Source organism: Lathyrus oleraceus, unplaced genomic scaffold, assembly GCF_024323335.1.
Source record: "Lathyrus oleraceus cultivar Zhongwan6 unplaced genomic scaffold, CAAS_Psat_ZW6_1.0 chrUn0254, whole genome shotgun sequence".
Taxonomy (NCBI): Eukaryota; Viridiplantae; Streptophyta; class Magnoliopsida; order Fabales; family Fabaceae; genus Lathyrus; species Lathyrus oleraceus.
This window is the reverse complement of record NW_026112645.1, coordinates 1-21,043: the sequence shown is the minus strand read 5'-3', so window position 1 is coordinate 21,043 and position 21,043 is coordinate 1. Positions and strand designations below refer to the sequence as shown.

The 21,043-nt window shown below is 33.1% G+C and overlaps 1 protein-coding gene across 1 annotated transcript; it reads left to right on the top strand.

Annotated features, from left to right (window-relative positions):
• The first annotated feature begins 12,146 nt into the window (after positions 1–12,146).
• Positions 12,147–16,310, top strand: LOC127113040 (uncharacterized). The gene is made up of 2 exons (XM_051046445.1): positions 12,147–12,792; positions 15,919–16,310. The coding sequence occupies exons 1-2, from the start codon at positions 12,147–12,149 to the stop codon at positions 16,308–16,310; spliced, it is 1,038 nt and encodes a 345-aa protein (XP_050902402.1).
• The last annotated feature ends 4,733 nt before the right edge of the window (positions 16,311–21,043 follow it).

Below are 21,043 nucleotides of genomic sequence, written 5' to 3'. Positions count from 1 at the left end.
TTCTAGGATAAAGAGGAATCTATCTTCAGCTAAAGGCTTAGTAAAGATATCTGCCTATTGATGATCTGTATCAATGAACTTCAATGTTACTATCCCTTTCTGAACATAGTCTCTGATAAAATGATGTTTTATTTCAATTTGCTTAGCTCTGGAGTGTAGAATGAGATTCTTACTTAAACAAATGGCAGCAGTATTATCACAAAAGATAGGAATGTTACTCTCGAAGATTTGCAGATCTTCTAACTGATTCTTCATCCAGAGCATCTGAGTTGTGCACAGTGATGCTGAGATGTATTCAGCTTCTGTTGTGGATAGAGCGATAGTTGACTGTCTTTTGCTAGCCCAGGATATCAGATTGTTTCCTAAGAGCTGACAATTTCCAGATGTGCTTTTTCGTTCCAATCTATCTCCTGCGTAATTTGTATCACAGTAACCCGAAAGTCTATACTCTGATGTTTTCTCATACATCAGGCCCAGGTTAGGAGTTCCTTTCAGATATTTGAAAATTCTCTTAACTGCTGTTAAGTGAGTTTCTCTAGGATCTGATTGGAATCTGGCACATAGACAGACACTAAAGAGAATATCAGGTCGAGTAGCAGTCAGATAGAGAAGGGAGCCTATCATACCACGATAGAGCTTCTGACAAACCTTTTTACCGACTTCTTCCTTTTCAAGAATGCATGTTGGATGCATGGGAGTCTTTGCAGAGTTGCATTCAGCCATGTCAAATTTCTTCAGAACATCTTTTATGTATTTGCTTTGATGAACGTACGTGACTTCTGAAGTTTCGTTAATTTGAATTCCCAGAAAGAACTTTAGTTCTTGCATTAAGCTCATTTCAAATTCTGCCTGCATTAACTCAGAGAATTCTTGACAAACAGAGGCGTTAGCTGAACCAAAAATAATATCATCAACGTATATCTGGTATATCATGAGATCATTGTTAAGGTTCTTACAGAAGAGTGTGGAGTCAACTTTCCCTCTGATAAAATTGTGTTCCAGAAGAAAGTTACTTAAACGTTCATACCAAGCTCTAGGAGCTTGTTTAAGTCCATATAAAGATTTTTTAAGTTTAAAAACATGTTCTGGAAAATTTGGATTTTCAAAACCTGGAGGTTGGTTGACATACACTTCTTCTGATATGTAACCATTAAGGAATGCGCTCTTGACATCCATTTGATATAATTTAATAGAATGGTTTATAGCGAAAGATACAAGAAGACGAATAGATTCTAACCTTGCGACTGGAGCAAAAGTTTCATTGTAGTCAATACCTTCTTGTTGACTGTAACCTTGAGCTACCAATCGAGCTTTGTTTCTGATGACTTCTCCTTTCTCGTTCAGCTTGTTTCTGAATACCCATCTGGTTCCGATAACGTGAGTGCCTCTGGGCTTGGGAACAAGATCCTAGACATCATTCTTTGTGAATTGATCTAATTCTTCTTGCATGGCTTGAACCCAGTCGTTATCTTGAAGTGCTTCATCACAGGACGTAGGCTCGATCAGAGACACTAGTCCCAGAGGAGTCTCTTCAGAAGTCCTGAATGTAGATCTGGTTCTGACAGGTTCGTCCTTGTTGCCCAGAATCAATTCTTCAGATACATTGAGGCGACTTTTAGCTTTCTTGGGGATTAGTGGAAGATTAATTTCCTCAGAATTCTGAATGGCAGTTGCTTTTGGAGCTTTGTCAGATCCTGCAAGAGTGATTTCTAAATCTGCAAAGTTTTCAACTAGCTTTGACTTTTCAGGGTCAAGCTTATCGTCAAATCTGACATGAATTGATTCTTCCACAATTTTGGTTTCTGTATTGTATACTCTGTAGCCTTTAGAGCGTTCTGAGTATCCTAACATAATACCTTTCTGTGCTTTGGAATCAAACTTGTTCAGATGTTCTTTAGTGTTTAAAATAAAGCAAGAACATCCAAATGGATGAAGGTATGAAATGTTTGGTTTTCTTCCTTTACACAGTTCATAGGGAGTCTTTTCCAGAATAGGTTTTATGGAGATTCTATTCTGAATGTAACACGCTGTATTTACAGCTTCGACCCAAAAGTGCTTAGCCACATTAGTTTCGTTGATCATAGTTCTGGCCATCTCTTGGAGTGTCCTATTCTTCCTCTCTACAACTCCATTTTGTTGTGGAGTTCTAGGGCAGGAGAAATCATGGGATATTCCATTAGAGTCAAATAATTCCTCAAAGGATTTATTTTCGAATTCCCCACCATGATCACTTCTGACTCTGACAACTTTAGAGTCAAATTCTTTTTGCACTTTGGAGCAGAAACTAGTGAATACAGAGTGAGACTCACTCTTGTGTTTTAGGAATTTCACCCATGTCCAGCGACTGAAATCATCAACAATGACTAGTCCGTACTTCTTTCCATTGACTGATGTTGTTTTCACAGGACCAAATAAATCAATGTGAAGAAGTTCCAGAGGCTTAGAGGTAGTAACAATAGTTTTCTTTTTGAAAGAAGTTTTTGAAAATTTCCCTTTCTGACATGCTTCACATAGAGCATCTGAAGAGAACTTCAGTTTAGGTAGGCCTCTGACTAACTCGAGTTTATTTAGCTGAGATAGTTTCCTCATGCTAATGTGGCCCAAGCGTCTATGCCATACCCATTGCTCTTCGTGAACAGACATCAGACATTTCACATTTTGTTCTTTTAAATCAGAAACATAATTTTTATAAATATTATTTTTCCTCTTGCCTGTGAATAGGACAGAACCATTGTTTTGATTTATGGCTTTACATGTTTTTTGATTAAAGATCACATCATAACCGTTATCACTTAATTGACTTATGGATAACAAATTATGCATTAATCCTTCTACGTAAAGGACATCAGATATAGAGGGAAGAGTACCATTACCAATAGTTCCGGAGCCTCTGATCCTTCCTTTCTGATCTCCTCCGAAGCCTACGAATCCAGCGTCTTTAAGTTCCAGGCTTTGGAACATAGACTTTCTTCCCGTCATGTGTCGCGAGCATCCAGAGTCCAGGTACCATGACTGGTGTCTGAACTTTGCTGCATAAGATATCTGCAACATAAACAATCTTATCTTTTGGTACCCAGAGTCTCTTGGGTCCTTTCTGATTAGTTTTCCCAGAGTTTCTTACCACTTTGGGTTTTCTAGCATTTTCAAATTTTTGCTCTTGTGTGTGTGTATAGTGATATGAAAATGGAGATTTAAGTTGGTCACTAGTAGAAGTTTTATCTTCCTTAGGATCATACCCAATTCCTTTTCTATTGTTCTGACTGACTCCATAAATCATGGATGCCATTACACTCCTTCCTATCCCATTTTTCAGAAACTTTTGAAAGGCTTTTTCGTATTTATAAATTATCGTATTTGAAGTTTGTGGAGCTTGAGATAACGCTTCTTCTAGTTTTAAGCAATTTTTCTTTGCTGCATCTTTTAGTGATGTTAAAACTTTGTTTTCATCTTTGAGTTCTAGAATTGTCATCTCAAGTTTGCCACATTCTTCAAATTTTTCTTCAAGACAACCTTTTATTGCTTTAAATTTTTGTTTTAGTTTCTGATATGAGTTAAGAGTTTCAGACAAGCATGATTCTAAATCAGATCGAGAGAGTTCAGTGAATACCTCTTATGATTCAGATTCTTCATCTGAGTTGTTCCTGGATGTGGTGGCCATGAACGCCACATTGGCCTGTTCATCAGCGTCAGATTCTGATGAGTCAGATTCACTATCATCCCAGGTAGCCATTAATCCCTTCTTGGTTCTGAGGGAATTTTTCTTGAAGCTTTCTTTTCTGGAGCTGTCTTTCTTTAGCTTGGGGCATTCATTCCTGTAGTGACCTGTTTCTTTACATTCATAACAAGTAACATCTTTGTTAGTTTTACCTTTTGAGGTTGATTCTGATCGATCCCCTCTGGGTCTTGGTCTTCTGAAGTTGTTGTTCCTCTTTTTCCAGAGTTGTTTAACTCTTCTGGTCAGGAGGGACAATTCTTCTTCATCATCAGAATCTTCCTGTTCAGAGTCATTCGCATCTTCTGTTTCGGCCTAGAATGCTTTGTTTCTGTCAGATTTGCGTCTTTCCGATCTGGACTTTAACGCTACAGACTTGTTCTTCTTCTGAGGCTCATCTTCCTCTAGTTCTATCTCATGGCTTCTAAGGGAACTGACAAGCTCTTCAAGACTGATGTTGTTCAGATCCTTTGACAGCTTCAGAGCAGTGACCATGGGTCTCCACTTCTTTGGCAAGCTTCTGACTATCTTTTTGACGTGGTCTGCAGTTGTGTATCCTTTGTCTAGAACTTTGAGACCTGCAATAAGAGTTTGGAATCTAGAGAACATTACCTCTATGGCTTCGTCATCCTCCATTTTGAAGGCTTCATACTTCTGGATTAGAGCTAGAGCCTTTGTTTCTTTGACCTGAGAGTTTCCTTCATGAGTCATCTTCAGAGAATCAAGTATATCTTTAGCTGTTTCCCTGTTGGTGATTTTTTCATACTCATTATAGGATATGGCATTGAGAAGTATCGTTCTGGCTTTGTGATGATTCTTGAATACGCGCTTCTGATCATCTGTCATCTTACTTCTGGGAACTTCAACTCCAGAATTAGTTACAGGAGGTGTGTATCCATCTGTGACAATGTCCCAGAGATCAGCGTCATAGCCTAGAAAGAAACTTTCAATTCTATCTTTCCAGTAATCGAATTTCTCTCCATCAAAGACAGGAGGCTTAACATTGTAACTGTCTCTTTCGTTTGTTTGGGCCATAGTTTTTCTCGTTCTGGATCTCTCTACACGGTTAAGTGTTTGATTGGAAAATCAATAACAGAGCCGAAGCTCTGATACCAATTGAAGGTGAGAAAAACAAGAAAGGGGGTTTGAATTGTTTTGGAAAATAAGCGTTTTTGCAAAAATAAAATCACACAGGATTTTATACTGGTTCGCTTATAACACAAAGCTACTCCAGTCCACCCGGCCAAGGTGATTTCGCCTTCAACAAGGACTTAATCCACTAATCTTGAAAGATTATTACAACCAACGTCTAAGAGAAGGATCTCTTAGTCCTCTCAAGTATACAGACTGCGCAGAGTCACTTGAGGAATTAAAACAATTGAGATAAAAACAGAATTTGTAATCTAGAGTGCTTCTAGGATAAAGCAAGTATTACAACAATTAGAGCAGATAAGAGGTTTCACGTTATGAGCAAAAGCTCGTGAAAGATTAGAGAGAGAGTAGAGTAATTATGTGCGTTCAGGTGTATCTCTCAATGAGGTTCGTCGTTCTTTATATAGAGGTGAAAAACAATCGTTGGTAGTAATGGCAGATATTTAGTCTTGATGAGAGTTTAATGCCATAACTTCGTTGTTTCTTGCCAGAACAAGTTTGTCTCCTTGAATAACTTCTTTCCAAATATAGTTTCTTTCCATTTGAAGTTGAAGTTGCCGTTACTCTTTCTGGATAAGGAAATGCATTATCAGAGTCTGCGTTACTCTCTTAATCTGAGATCTTGAGATATGGCTTCAGAGCTTCTGATAGTTCTGATCCCTTAGAATTCTGATGTTGTCTTCAGATGACGTTGAGAACTTTTGGAATTCTAATATACCGTTGCTCAGAGTCAGAGCTTCTAGAGCGCGCTTCTTCTTCAGATGCTTCTGATATTCTGATAATTTGTATCTGATTTGATTCTGTATCTGATGACGTGATCAGATTCCTTTCTTCTTGTTTAGAGTCCTGCACACTTTAGAACTTTTCGTTAGAGTGCCATTTTTGGTTTCATCCTTTGTTATCATCAAAATCTTGGAATCTGTTGTAGAACTATTTTTGTTCTTACAACACCTGATTTCATTTTGAAAAATAGTTAAAATTTCATCTGTGTAACCGGTTAACAACATAGTGTAACAGGTTACACCTGATGCAGAAGTGAAAAATTCCTTTAAAATAATTGAGATGCAAAACCATTTGATATCAAAAATTATTTTATGCATCATGATTATTTGTTAAAGATGTTACTGAGCATTATGGTAAACACATGAACAAATTGCAACTTGCACCTCAATGAAGTGATCAATCTTCCAAGCTCCAAGGATATTTTGACATTGTTGATTGAGACATAATTCTTGTTACCATAGAACTTTGAACATGAAATGTTTTATAATTATTTGAAAGTGCACATGATCTTTGTGAAAATATCTGCCAATTGGTTATGTGTATCCATGAATGTCGCTTCAATATCACCCTTAAGCACATGATCTCGTCAGAAATGATGTTGAATGTCTATATGTTTGGTCCTTGAGTGCATGGCTAGATTTTTTGTTATGTTGATTGCACTTGTATTATCACATTTCAACCGAATGCATCCAAGGTTCACGCCATAGTCGCAAAGTTGTTGTTTTAACCAAAGGATTTGTTCACAATAACTTCTTGCAGCAGTATATTTTGCATCAGTTGTACTAAGAGCCACACATGCTTTCTTTTTGGAGGACCACGATACGAGAGTGTTTCCTAGGATATGACATATGTCGCTTGTGCTTTTCCGGTCTATTTTACAATCTGTATAATCTGAGTCAGAATAACCAATTAAATCCCATACACTACCTTTAGGATACCATAAGCCAACGTTTGTTATTCCTTTGAGGTACTCCATGATTCTCTTCACATAGGCAAGATGTGATTCCTTCGGATTTGCTTGAAACCACGCACAAAGACAAATATTAAACATTATGTCTGAACAACTTACCATCAAATATAATAATGAACCAATCATATCTCGATATTTAGTGAGGTCATGTCTGAGTTTCTGGTGTGACATCCTTGTCTGACATTTCCCACAAACTTTTCTTTCATCAATCTTCAATTTGGGAGTTCTTCTAGCAGATATAATCATCTCTTTAAGATGCAGATGGCTCAAACATTTATGCCATGTCTTCACTTCTTCTTCTTTGACTAAGGTACACTTTGAGGAATAACCAATTTGAGAGCTCCATATGTAACCGTTGTCTATGGTCCTGACTCCTTTCATGATCACTTCACTTTCTTTGTTAGTAATCAGACATTCAGTCTTAGTGAAGTTAACATTTAGACCTTGGTCAGATAGTTGACTGATGCTTATTAGATTTGAAGTCAAGCCCTTAACAAGTAGGACATTGTCAAGGTCAGGAATTCTTGGGCAATCAAGCTTACCAATCCCATTGATCTCACCCTTTGCTCCATCACCAAAGGTTACATAACTCATGGCATGAGGATGAGGGCCAGTTAGCAGGTCTTTGTTTCCAGTCATATGTCTGGAGCACCCACTGTCAAAATACCAATCTTCTTTGGCTGAAACTCTGAAGGAAGTGTGAGCTATTAGACTTGTAACATTAGTCTTAGGAACCCATTGCTTCTGGTTGACAAGCCTGTGATGTTTGGGTCTTGGTTGATAGTGAGTCTGATGATGAGCAGGGCTAGGATAACCATACAACTTATAGCAGAAGGGCTTCAGGTGGCCAAATTTTCCACAGTAGTGGCATCTCCATCTTTGGTGTTTCCCTTTCTGCTGTCTTCCCTTCTGATGTTGTGACATATGATGCGACATCTCAGGTTTGCTTTTAATATGGCTGCACTTAGGTTTGGATTTAGGTTTGCAACCAGTGTAATTGCACTCAGGCTTAGATTCATTATACCCAATTCCAGATTTGTCTCCTGTTATTTGTCCAGTTTGGAGAATCTTGTCTAAGGAGTCAGATCCATTATTTAACATTCTTACATACTTGGTCATCTCTTCTAGTTTAGAATTCAAGAACATAGCTTCAGTTTTTAACTTGGAGATGGTTTCCACATGTTCTGCCTTCTCATTCTCCAGCTGTGTTATCACTTTCTTCTGGCTGTCAACTTGTTGACTCTCATATAGTTTGACACTCAGTAACACAACTTCAGTTTTTAACTTAGAGATGGTTTCCAAGTGTTCTACCTTTTCGTTCTCCAGCTGTGCTATCACTTTCTTCTGGCATTCAACTTGTCTACAAAGTTTTGCACTTTTGTGACACAACACTCTGTAGGTAGTGGCCAACTCTTCAAAGGTTACTTCATCATCACTTGAGTCTTCATCAGAACCCCATCTTCCAGTCAAGGCAGTCACAAGATTTACAGACTCTTCTGTTTCACTTTCATCTAACCAAGTGGCAGCAAGACTCCTCTTCTGTTTCTTGAGGTAGGTCCCACATTCAGTTCTAATGTGTCAATACCCATCACATTCATGGCACTAGACTCCTTTTTCTTCTTTGGGCTTTTCATCTGACCTTGTTCTTCTTCCAATATTATTGGATTTACTGATGTTAGATGCGATGTTCTTGACATTAGCCTTAGATCTTACATCCTTCTTTTTCACAAGCTTGTTGAACTGTCTTCCCAACATTGCTACATCATCTGCCAGATCTTTACAATATCTGGACCACCTTCCTCCCTTTCCTCCTTAGTGTTTGACTTGAATGCTATGCTTTTGACTTTTTTTTCAGATCCATCACACATTCCCATCTCAAATTTTTGAAGGGATCCAATTAGCTCATCAACTCTCATACTGAAAATGTCTTGAGACTCTTCTATGGCTGTCACTTTCATGGCAAATCTCTTAGGGAGTGACCTGAGTATTTTCCTCACTAATTTTTCATCTAACATCTTCTCACCCAGGACTCCTGAGGCATTAGCAATTTCAAGGATATTCATATGAAATTCATGAATATTTTCATCTTCTTTCATCCTTAAATTTTCAAACTTGGTAGTGAGCAGTTGCAGTCTAGACATCTTCACTCTAGAGGTGCCTTCATGAGTGGTTTTGAGAATGTCCCAAACATCTTTAGCCACTTCACAATTGTTTACCAATCTGAAGATATACTTATCTACACCATTGTATTCTGATGCTTTGATATATCTATTGCTTTTGTTATGCATTTGCGTTTTATGATAGATGATGAACAATGCTCTTGTTCATATTATAGCACGTTTAGAAATGACGAACAGTGCTCTTGTTCATGTTAGAGCACACATTTTTCTTCCTGAAGTTTGAATTAGTTTGTGCTTGCATTTGCATTGATGTATATGTGCCTTAAGACTTTCTTTTGTTCTATTTTATTATTATTATTTTTATTATTTACTTTAACTAGTAAGATATTTTTATTATCTGAATTTTTTTTATTGATGTAAGTAAAAAAATATTGTTGTTTTTGGGCTTGTCTCTAACACTTGGTTTAAGCCCATGTAGCTCTTTCTTATTACATTGTATGGTGGATTATATTGTTTTTTATGTTTATTTTAAACTGTATTTTTATTTCGATTGTGATGATCATCGTTAAGGGTTAGAATTTTATTGGAGTTTTCTTGGTTTGCGTGCGGTATTTTCAAGTTGGTTGTTGTTATATTTCGATTCAATTTCGTATACGCTTCTGTTGGTTTAGCATAGCGGTAATCCGAACTTTTTACCAATTAGTGCTTCGACATGCAACTTGTTTTTTCACAATGTTATATTTTAATTTTATTTGCGATGAGCGCATTGTGTGTTAGAAATTTGTAATTCAATTTGTGTTGAGATATAACGATCCAACTTCGTTACGTTTAAATCGAACTTAAATCCTACTTTTGGTAGCTTTATACATCTTCGCATTACACGACATTGATTCACGTCTTCGCGTCATGATTTTGATATGTGCACATTTCATTTTACTTTACTCTTTTGATTTAATTACAATGAATGTGTGTTGTAAATATTATGTATGCGCTTGTATCATTTTGCGTGCTTTGTACATTTTCGATTCGATTTACTTTGTGCCTTTAAGTTACACCTTGTACTAGAGTTCACATCATCATGCTAGAATTTGCACCAATTGTGATGCAATTTGCAACCTTTTGTCACTATTTTCACTTTCATTTATTCTTCAATCATCTTTTACCATCTATTCAAATATCTTCAAACCATTTTCAAAACTAAGTCAAAACAATATTAACCATTTCACAAATCGTTTTTTATAGTAACACGACAAACCCTCGATCAACATCGAGTTTTTCTTCTCTGTTTATCCGAAGTGTGTAAAACTTGTTCTTGATAAAAACCAGTTGAAAAGGGAATGAGGCTTTTACACTTTCCTGCTCCTCAAATGATTGAATGATTGGCTTACGATATATTGCTCGATCTCTCGTCATCCGAATAAAATATTTTAATCAAACTTGAATGAAAAGGGAATGAGAGGTTTACACTTTCCTGCTCCTTGAATAATCCAATGATTGGCTTATGTCATATTGTTCGATTATTTGTCTTCAGCTAATAATAATTTTCTCAATTAAAATTGGGCGAAAAGGGAATGGAAGGTTTACACTTTCTTGCTCCTCGAGTAATCGAATGGCTGTTATCTGGAAGGTTCTTTAGGGTCTGAGACCTTTACTAAATTGCATGTCACACCGTCGTGACTGTCTTGGATTTTCTAGGCTTCTTCTGATCGGCCCAAAACATTTTTTAAAAACAAAAAACACTAGGATTTATTCATCCAATAAGTTTCTATTGGGCTTTTGCACTATATCTATATAGGTGAGGTTTTACTTTATTATGGTTGTTGTCTACCTCTCTCACGAGGACAACACTTACTCTTATACTAAGACTACAAGGTATTTGAATAACATCTCTCCAGTCATGGAATTTGGTGAGACGAGCTTCAAAGCTCGTAATCTAGTGTCCATTTGAATTGTACTAATGTAAATATATTAAAAAATAAATGATCTTTAAAAATTAAAGAAAAATATTTTTTATTCATAAATTTGTTATCATATATTATTTTTATTTAAAAATTAACTTTTTTTTAATTTAATTTGATTCGTTTCAAATATATTTTTTTAAAAATTGTTGATTTATAAATATCAACGACTTCCTTACATTAATACGTAAATATATATAAACCTTATCGTCAAGAATTGAACTTCAAATCAACCATTAACACTTATTTAATTCAACTATCTATTATCATATCATTTGAGCTATTCCGTTCACCTAATTTCAAATATACTTACATATGTGCTCATGCACACACTTATTTAATATAAGAGAGAAATAAATTAAATATTCAAAATATATATATATATATATATATATATATATATATATATATATATATATATATATATATATATATATAATTCCAATAATGCAGAGTTTCTGCACTATTTATATTATAAATTTCAATGAAAATTATTATAGGTTATTAATTTGGTTTTAATAAAATAATAATAATGTTATAGTATTATCCTTTGGTTTAATATTTATTTCTAAATTTATAAATAAAATATTTAATTATAAATAAAATAATAGTAATGTATAAATGTTACTAATAGTTATCTAAATATTATTTGATTGATAAATTAAAGTTTGAGATTAAAGTTAAAAATATACATCTAAACAAAATATTTGAAAATATAACTGTTTTATTTTTTTAAGGCAATAAAGGTGTCATATAATATAATAGTGTGAATTAGATTTTTTGTTGTTGAAGGTAATATAAAAATAATTGAAATTAGGACCATGTTTTCCATAAAGTAAGGAACATCTTCAAAAAGTAAGAACAAATTTCGTAATTAATTTTTTCTTCTTTTGAGTAAATATTTCTAAAGGAATTTTTTATGGTGAAAAAATTGCAATTGGTTTTTTTTCTATAATTTCATAAAATTGTTTGGGAGGATCTTTAGCAAACAAAGAGAGTTTTTAATAAAGATTTAAATTTAAAAGACAAAATTCTAACTGAATTATTAGTTTGTTTCTTCCCTTATCCAATCTCTTTAGATACATATCTAATATTTAATACTTAATTAAATAGAAAAATATTTATTCTATTAGTATCGAAATAATATAAGAATTTAAATAATGAAACCTAACTTTTGCCATATATATATAAGTACGGTTTTTACCAAGTAAATCAAAACAAGATTTTCTTAAACAATAAATCTAAGTAAGATATAAAAATTTAAATGATTAGATCGTTAAATCAAATCAATGTTATAGATATAAAAACTCAAGCTCTAGCCTTATATATAGAAACAATTCATATCAAATAGATTGAACCAAAATCTTAAACCCAAAAGAACTTGTAGCTTATATTCTACTTTCTTCTAAATAGTTTGTCCAAAAACACTTCATCTTCATCACTAGTTTGTCATGGAAACCTTCTTCAACTTTGAAGCGTATTTACCTAGCGAAAGAATTGAATCTTCACATAACATTCATGTTTTTAGAAAATGTTTTTGCATTGATTTTGAGTTCAGCCACACAATTGTACCTTCTCAATCCAATGCCACAACCTTTATGCCCGATTTTACAACTACAATAAAAAAAGTTGTAGCGATTCCTATTGAAATTCTGTGTAATGGTTTGGAAGGAGATCATAATGGTGTTTTATACGCCGAATTTTCTTTTGTACCAGATGATTTATTATATACGGTTCTACCAAATCTTGAAGAATTTGCTAGACAAATAGTTGCACACAACTATGAAAATCGTGATATATTAGAGTTGAATGTGCGTCTTTCTGCCATAACATCAATTGAAGAGGAGGAAGAAGATTTTAGAAATCAAGATGATTATGGTCAAGCCCAACAAGTTGTTGATTTGATGGAGAAATTAGAAAATTGTTATCCTTTTTCTGACTCAACCGAACAATGTCCTATTTGTTTGGAGGAGTTTTGCATTAAATCAGATTTAGCTCGTACCAAATGCTCACATGTTTTTCATAAAAATTGTATTGGCTCATGGATTCAACAATGCATCAATCGCTCATCAACTTACACTTGTCCATTGTGTCGAGGTCTTCTATAAACATTTATGGAAATAGTTGTTATAATCTTTGTACTTTTGTTTCTTAAAATATTTTGATCTTTAATTATAATTAATTTTAGAGTTAAAGATATTTGTATCCCTTATTTGGACGAGTTTTAGTTTTTTTCTTTAATTATTGTATTTTTACTGTTATAATATAATAATTTAAATTTTTATTATGTGACTATCCAATAATAAAATAATTATTAAAAAAAATGTTATTCTAATCATTAGAGTGACATTTGTCTTTGTACTAATGCAATTTGAAAGAGTTGTGGTTTATTTTTCTGCCACATCATTTAATATATATTATAATAAAAAGTAGATTATAAAAAAATTAAAGAGAAGAAAATAAATCTTAGGGTAAAATTTCTTTTAACCCTTAACTTTATAAGAAAAGTGTTTGTGAATTTGATTTTATGCTTTCAATTTGTATAAAAAGATGAATGTGATAGTTACTCATTTTTTTTTATTTTAAACAAGATTGTAACCATGCTTGCACGGATGAATTTAATAAATTAAAGAGTTAAATGTAGTTTTAATTCTACTATTTTAATTTTTAATTGTTTTTTTAAAATTAATTTCTCTATTTTAATTTTTATAACTTTTTAATTTTCTTTAAACAAAATCTTTTTTTTCTTCATATTTCTTCTTTTGATTGCCCCCCTCACTATTATATAGTTAACAATTAAACTTGTGATGCGGAGTTGACATGGCAAAGCCTATATATCACTACGACAAAAACCTTTTTCAATGTCATATATTTAAAAAGTTAAAATTACTTTTATAATATTATATAATAGCAATAATATAAATTATTAAATTAAAAAAATTACAATTAATTAATGTTGTAAATTAATTATTTAGATGAATAAATTATTTTATTAATATATAAAATAAAATTTAATAATATTAGGATGTATTTCTTTGTAAAATAAGAATTATTGGACATAGCAGTACTAGACACTACAAAATAGTACAAGACAATTTTTTATATTATACTGTGTTTGATGATCGATATACCGGACAACTTTTATCTATTTTGCTTAATATATCTTTGTACCAAATAATAGAATTTTTACTATAATATTTTTATTGATATACAAATATTGATTTTCATGAAATAAAATACTAAACAGTGAGAAGAAGAAAAATAACAAAGAGAGAATTTCTTTTTACTTTACATCAGACAAAACAATATAATTTTATTATAATATTTTTATTAATAAATAAAATATTAATATTATATTTATAATCAAAATATTAAATAGAGAGATATTAAAAATTGTATTTCAATATTTTTTGATAATTTGTGTTTGGGACAAAAAGTTGTCCCGTGATTTATAGTGAGCAAATTTTTTTTATGTTTTTGTCATCTTCTTTGTCATATATTTTGTCATGTCCTATAATAAGTTTTTGCATCAGACAAAATATAAAAGAAGTTCTCATGTCCAATCAAATGCACCATTAATGATAAGTAGTTAATTAATCATTTATTCATTCAATATTTAATATTTTCAAATTATATTAATTTATAAAACAATATTAATATATAAAAAAAAATAATTGAATTATTGAATATTGAATATTCTTCTCCCAAAATATATTGTGTCTCTTTAATCACTATATCACCATCTCAGACACATTCATACCTTCGCCGCCTTTCTAACAATCACGTTCATCCCTATTACATTCATCTCCTTCATCATTACAACCATTCGCCAACTCAAAAACCAAATTTTCCCCAATGACCATACTCAATCAAGAACAACAAATTTTTGTGCTTCACGCTCATAACCTAACACTTTTCATTTGTTAGAAATAATTCATTTTCAGTATTAGTAGTATTTGCTTTGTTAAGTTTAGCCTTTCTAGTGTAGATTAGTAAATTGTCTATGTGGCATTATAATTTGTGTATATATAGTACTGTAGTTGTCAACAGTTGTATTCACTAAGTATTGTAGTGCCGTGTGTGTAACCGTTTTAGCATAGTAGTGAAAGTTTATTATTCTCTCTTCTCTCATCTTCATCTTCTTTATTTTGTGCACCAATAATTGGTATCTAGAGCTCCGGTTCAGATCCACAGGGAAACACGAGGAAATACGACTGAACGGTGAGGCGTTGTGTGATTGATTTCGTTTCTTGAGTTAACGTTAAAAATTTGATTGGAATTGTAACAGAATCACATTTCTTGATTCTTCAAGATTGGGAAACACTAGTGTTTTGTGAGATCTGAATTTTGCACAAGGTTGAAGATGAACAGAGACGGTAATCTGGGTATCAAGCTTCTAGTGTTCGATGGTTAGAACCGAAACCGTTGGATGATTCAAATGTGTGTGTTGTTTGACGCTCAATATGTTCTTAATCTCGTCAATGACTGTTACATTCTGGTTGCACTTCTGATAAATGCAGCATATACGCAAAGAAATGCTCAGCGTGATTTGAGGAAGATGGATCATAAGGTGTTGTTCTACATCCATCAGTGTGTGGATGTGAACGTGTTTGAGAAAATAGTTGATTTAACAACGATGAAGGTTGTGTGGGACATACTGGTACGGTGCTACGGTGGTGATGCATCAGTGAAGAAGGTAAAGATTTAGTATTTACATAAGCAGTATGAAAATCCCAGTATTAAGAACAATGAGAAGGTACCTAACTACATCTCTAGAGTGATTATGATCACAAATGGGATGAAATCGCGTGGAGAAACATTCTCTGAAGATAGTATCATTGAGAAGGTACTTAGATCTCTTACTCCTCGGTTTGATTACATTATTGTAGCAATTGAACATTCTAAGGATCTGAGCATCATGAGAATAGAAGAGCTGCAAATCAGTCTAGAGGTGCAAGAGTTGCATCTGACTAAAAGAACCTCTGAGAGAGAGGTAGGGCATGCTCTGAAAGCTTCTTTTGTCAAGAAGGACCAGAATTAGTCTTTGTTATAGGCCAAGAAAATACATGGTAGTCTTTGCGAATGACTGTTAGTCAAACAAGGAAAGGGAGTCAGAAGAAGAAAACATAGCTAGAGGAGATTATGATGATGAACCTGTGTTATTGATGGCTTATAAATCTGATGATGATGAACCTGTGTGATTGACGTTTTCTGATTTTGAAGGAGACTCTGAATATGAGTCAGAGTCAGAAGATGACTCTGAATCTGAAGTCGAGTCTGATTTTGAATATGAGTCAGAATATGAAGGTTCTGAAGAAGAGTTAGAATATGAGGGTTCTAAAGATGAGTCAGAGTTAGAAGATGACTCTAAAGATAAAGATGAGTCAGACTCTGAAAGTGACTATGAAGATGAAGAAGACTCTGAAGGCGAGTCTGATTCTGAAGGTGAATCTGATTTTGATCCAGATTCTGATGATGATCCAGAATCTGGAGGTAATCAAATCTTTGAAGGTGGAGCTTCTGAAGGTGGAGCCTTTGAAGGTGGTCCAACTTCTGAGGGCGGTCAAGCATCCGATAATGTTCTAGAATCAGAAAGGGATTCTAAACAAGTTTAGAGATCATAAAGAATCATAAACATCCCAAGAAAGTTTGTAGAGTTTGATATGTTGCAAGATACTGAAATAGACTCTGAAGGAGAAGTCATCCAGTGTGCCATGTTAGTAGACTTTGAACCACTCAGTGTTGAAGAAATGCTCAATAAGAAAGTGTGGTTGAAGGCCATGAAAAATGAACTTGAGCTTCTAAAAAGATTTGACCTGCTAAATTGTAAGGTTGTTGTCACACCGTAAAAAAAATCACAAATTGGATTCTGATTCTAAAGGTGATGATGTAGATGCCACAACTTTTAAGCAGTTGGTTGACTCTCTGAGGTATTTGTGCAACACCAAACCTGACATTTACTATATAGTTAGAATGGTTAGTTGGTTTATGAGTAAACCGAAGTGGTCTCATTACCAAGTTGTTGTCAGGATTTTGAGGTATATTAAGGGGACTCTGAAGTATGAAGTTTTGTTCTCTTCTGGTGAAAAAGTTAAGTCAAAACCGATGTATTACTCGGACTCTGATTGATGTGGAGACGGAGTTGACAGAAGAATTACTTCTGGATATTTGTTTAAGTATCTGGGAATTCCTATTGCTTGGTATTCCAAGAAGCAGTCAGTTGGTGCTTTGTCAACCTATGAAGCATAAGATATTGTAGGTGTCGTGGTTGCATGTCAAGCTATTTGGCTTTTGAATTTACTGCAGGATATGAAGATCAAGGTAAACAAGCCTCTGAAGTTGATGATTGATAATAAGTCTGCAATCAATCTTTCTAAGAAACCAGTGTTGCATGGGAGAAGCAAGCATTTTGAGACTAAGTATCATTTTCTGAGAAGTCAAGTTCATAATGGAGTGCTAGAAATTATGCATTATAGCACCCAGAAGCAGCTGGCAGATGTTCTGACGAAAGCGATCAAGACTAATCAGTTTTTCCACTTGAGGAATGGAATTGTTGTTGTTAATTTTGATTAGCTGAATATGAATTAAGGGATGGTGTTAGAAGTAATTCATCTTCAGCATTATTAGTATTTGTTTTGTTAAGCTTAACCTAGCTAGTGTAGGTTAGCATGTTGTTTATGTGGCATTATTATTTGTGTGTATATAGTACTGTAGCTGTCAACAATTGTATCCGCTGAGTATTATAGTGCAGTATGTGTGCAACCATTTTGCTGTAACCGTTTTAGCAGAGTAGTGGAAGTTTGTTATTCTCTCTTCTCTCTTTTCTTTCATCTTCATCTTCTTCATCTTGTGCACCAACATTATTCACCCAGCAACACAATACCAGAAATTCAGAAACCATATGCATTCTTCCTCAACCAAGAATCCTAAACCTCCTTGATCTCACCTTTTAAATACCAAAACCTAGTGACAAATTGTGAGTGCCTGTGATGAATCTGAATGAACATGGGTAAATGTTACTAAAACAATTACCATTAGATTTAAAGAGATTATAAGAACGAGCCTCAAAGAGATTCATCTTGCTGACATATAAATTTCTAGATTCGAGATTCATATGAAAACAAGAAACCCCTTGCTAACACAAATGACCCTTATTTATTTCCTGACTCAATAATCAAACTAAAAGAGAAAAAGGAGTGACAAGAGAATGAGATTTTTATGATTGTGATATATTGAAGGAGCTAGAAGTTTTTCTTTAATAAAAAAAATCAAAAAATAAAGTGAAATTCAATCCGAAGGGGCAACGAAAGTTAGAGCATCTGTAATGGATTCAAACTATTTTTGAGTTTTTTGTGGGATTCATTAAACCACATCATCTCGAAGTAACTCATCTAATTTTCCTTCTAATGGTGCAACTTTAAAAAACTCATATTGGATCCCACAATTTTATCTCATATATTAAAATTTAATTTATACTAAATTTTATTTTAACTTAAAATATTAATTTAAATTATTTAAATCAATATTAGTGCGAAATAAAATAATTAAACAAATCTAATTAAATTTAAACTATAATAATAACTAAAGTAAAAGATCATTATTAAATTGTTAAAGTAAAATTAACATTTATAAAAAAAAATCATTTATAAAATTATTAATATAAAATAAAATAAATATGTAAATCATTTATAAGGAAATAAATTGTTAAAAGAAAAACATTGAAAAAAAGCAGCATAATATTGTTAGTTTTAATATTAATTTATTACTTGTGTTAACTTAAACAAGGTTGCTTCAGAATGCAACGCTTGACCACTGTGATCAACTCCAATGATTCTTAAAGAAAAACCAATCAAATTGTGGATTTTTTTTCATTCCTATTAGAAAGGACTAATTAATATAAATTAGGGATACAAAATAAAGTGCAACCCTGTAGGTTAGATTAACAATGTTATTTTCCAAGGGAGGGTTCGAACCCCTTTAATTCCAAACTTTTGTTTTATACATTAATATTAGTAACTCCTCTAAACTTTCAATAATTAATTTATTACTTAACATTTGTTAAAAAATATAATTCAAAATAATTTAATTATTATTTGAAAACATAAATAATTTTAAAATTAATCATAGATTTTTATTTTTTAAAATTTAATAATTTATATTATTATTAAATAATATTATAAAATTAATTTTTACTTTTTAATATATAACATGGCAAAGTTGTATGACATGGTGCCACATAAAATCTACATCACAAATTCAAGTGTCATCTATACAAAAGTGGAGGGGTATCAAAATATCAAAAAATATAAAAAAAGTGGATCAAAAAGTTGGTTGTTTTTAAAGGGGACTTGAAACTTATAAAAATCAAAATACGATTATATTTAAGCCTAAACTAAAAAGAGTTGAAAGAAAGTATAATCACTATAAAAAAATCTCTGATTTACCACATGAAAAACACGTCACAACACAATATATCACATTGCAACATTCAAATTAGCGACGTGAACGAATATGTCTCAGGAACGCTAGTGGCAACTCATTTGCCACATGAAAAATATGTCGCAACTTTGTCATGTGGTATTCACGTCGCAAAACTTTATCATGTGATAATCACGTCATTAATTTTTACATAGGGTGCAACATTGTCCAACTACGTGTCAGAGTGCAGAGATATGTGCAGGAAGTAGGGATGCGGTATGGAGTGACTTGCGATGTGAATAACATGTCGCAAAGTTGAATACATGTCATAATTTTGCCATGTGATTTCTATTTCACAATTTTGATTTTTTTATAAAAAAATATTTTTATAAAATAATTAATAATTATATTTCAAAAAGTAATTAATAAAATAAATTATATTTTTATTTCAAAAATAATTCTAAATATGAAAATTTTATAAAAATTCAATTAAAATTTATTAACAAAATACAAAAATTAAAAAGTGGAATAACAATATAAATACTCAACAAATATAAGAAAATCAATCATCGACATCAATCTCATCTTCTTCATCCTTCTCATTTACCGCTCCTTGACCATCAACTATTCTAAATTTGTCATTTCTATCAAATCATTGATTTTTATGCACTGTACCATATGTTTGGTTCCTTTGTGAGAACGTTGTAACACCTCAAAATTTGCCATCCTCTTCTTGAGACTAGTTTGACACATTGCATTTCATATTTTAGAGCATTAGGCATTGCATTTTTGCATCTCATATGAAAATAAGAAGGTCATCCTCCAAAGTCTTTTCAAAAGATGGAGAAGTTACATGATTCAAGCCTGAGGGTCTCTATGAATTGATTATCAACCATCCGAGGGTTTGCATTTCATTAGGGTTTCTTGATTCTTCAAAGGTCTTGTGCATCATCTTATCTGCAAGGATATATCACCATCATCAGGGTTCTATCATCATCAAGACATTTCAAGGTCATCTGAGGACCAAAAGTCAACTGTGCAGTCAACTGAGGGCTATGAGGTGGGGAAATGAGTTGAGACACCTCAATCATGTTCAAATGGGGTCCATTCATCATTTTAAACATCTATCTTGAAGATTCAAAGGTCATGGCAAAGGTTACTAAAAATGGAAAGTGACTTATAATTCAAAGTTTCCAAATTTGGCAAGTTTTTGGTCCACTTTCAACTTGACTTTGCAATATCAAAGATGTTTCAAATGGATTTTTGGTGAACATGAAAGTTGTAGCTCTTTGTCTCCCCTTTCCAAAAAGTCCTAATTCATGTCCATATGATGAATGGTTGAGGAGTTATGGTCATTTGATCACAAGGTGTGCATGGAAATTCAAAATGGCATAACTTTTGATACAATGCTCCAAATTGGTTCATTCTTTTGGCAAAATGCTTCTCATGTTCAAGACATCTCAAATGAGCTTTGCCATGCATGGGAAAATGGGTGTGAGTATGCTCATTATTTCACACATGTTCAAATTAAAGTGAATCTTCACCATTCATTTTTGGCTTAAGATACAAGCTTTTAATAAAATAAGTCCATGTGCATTTCCAGTTTATCTCTGGAAAGCCTTAGAGAGCGCTTTGCGCCCTCTTAGGCCCCTTTGCTTTTTTTCACAGCGCCCTCTAAGGTCCCCTTTAGTAAACATTAAAATTATAACATTGCGCGGTTATTTCAAGTTCTTTTTCACGTTATAAGGCGCATGTTAGATCTGTTTCCTCCTTCTCAATCGTACACGATGATGCACTATGGGCATGTCTATGAGCTGTAAAGTTTCAATATTCATGTCATTTAAATAGTTTGGGTTTATTTTGACGGTTGTTTTTAAATTGCTTCATATCTCACTATTATAACATGATTACTTACTACGTAGCTAGTAAC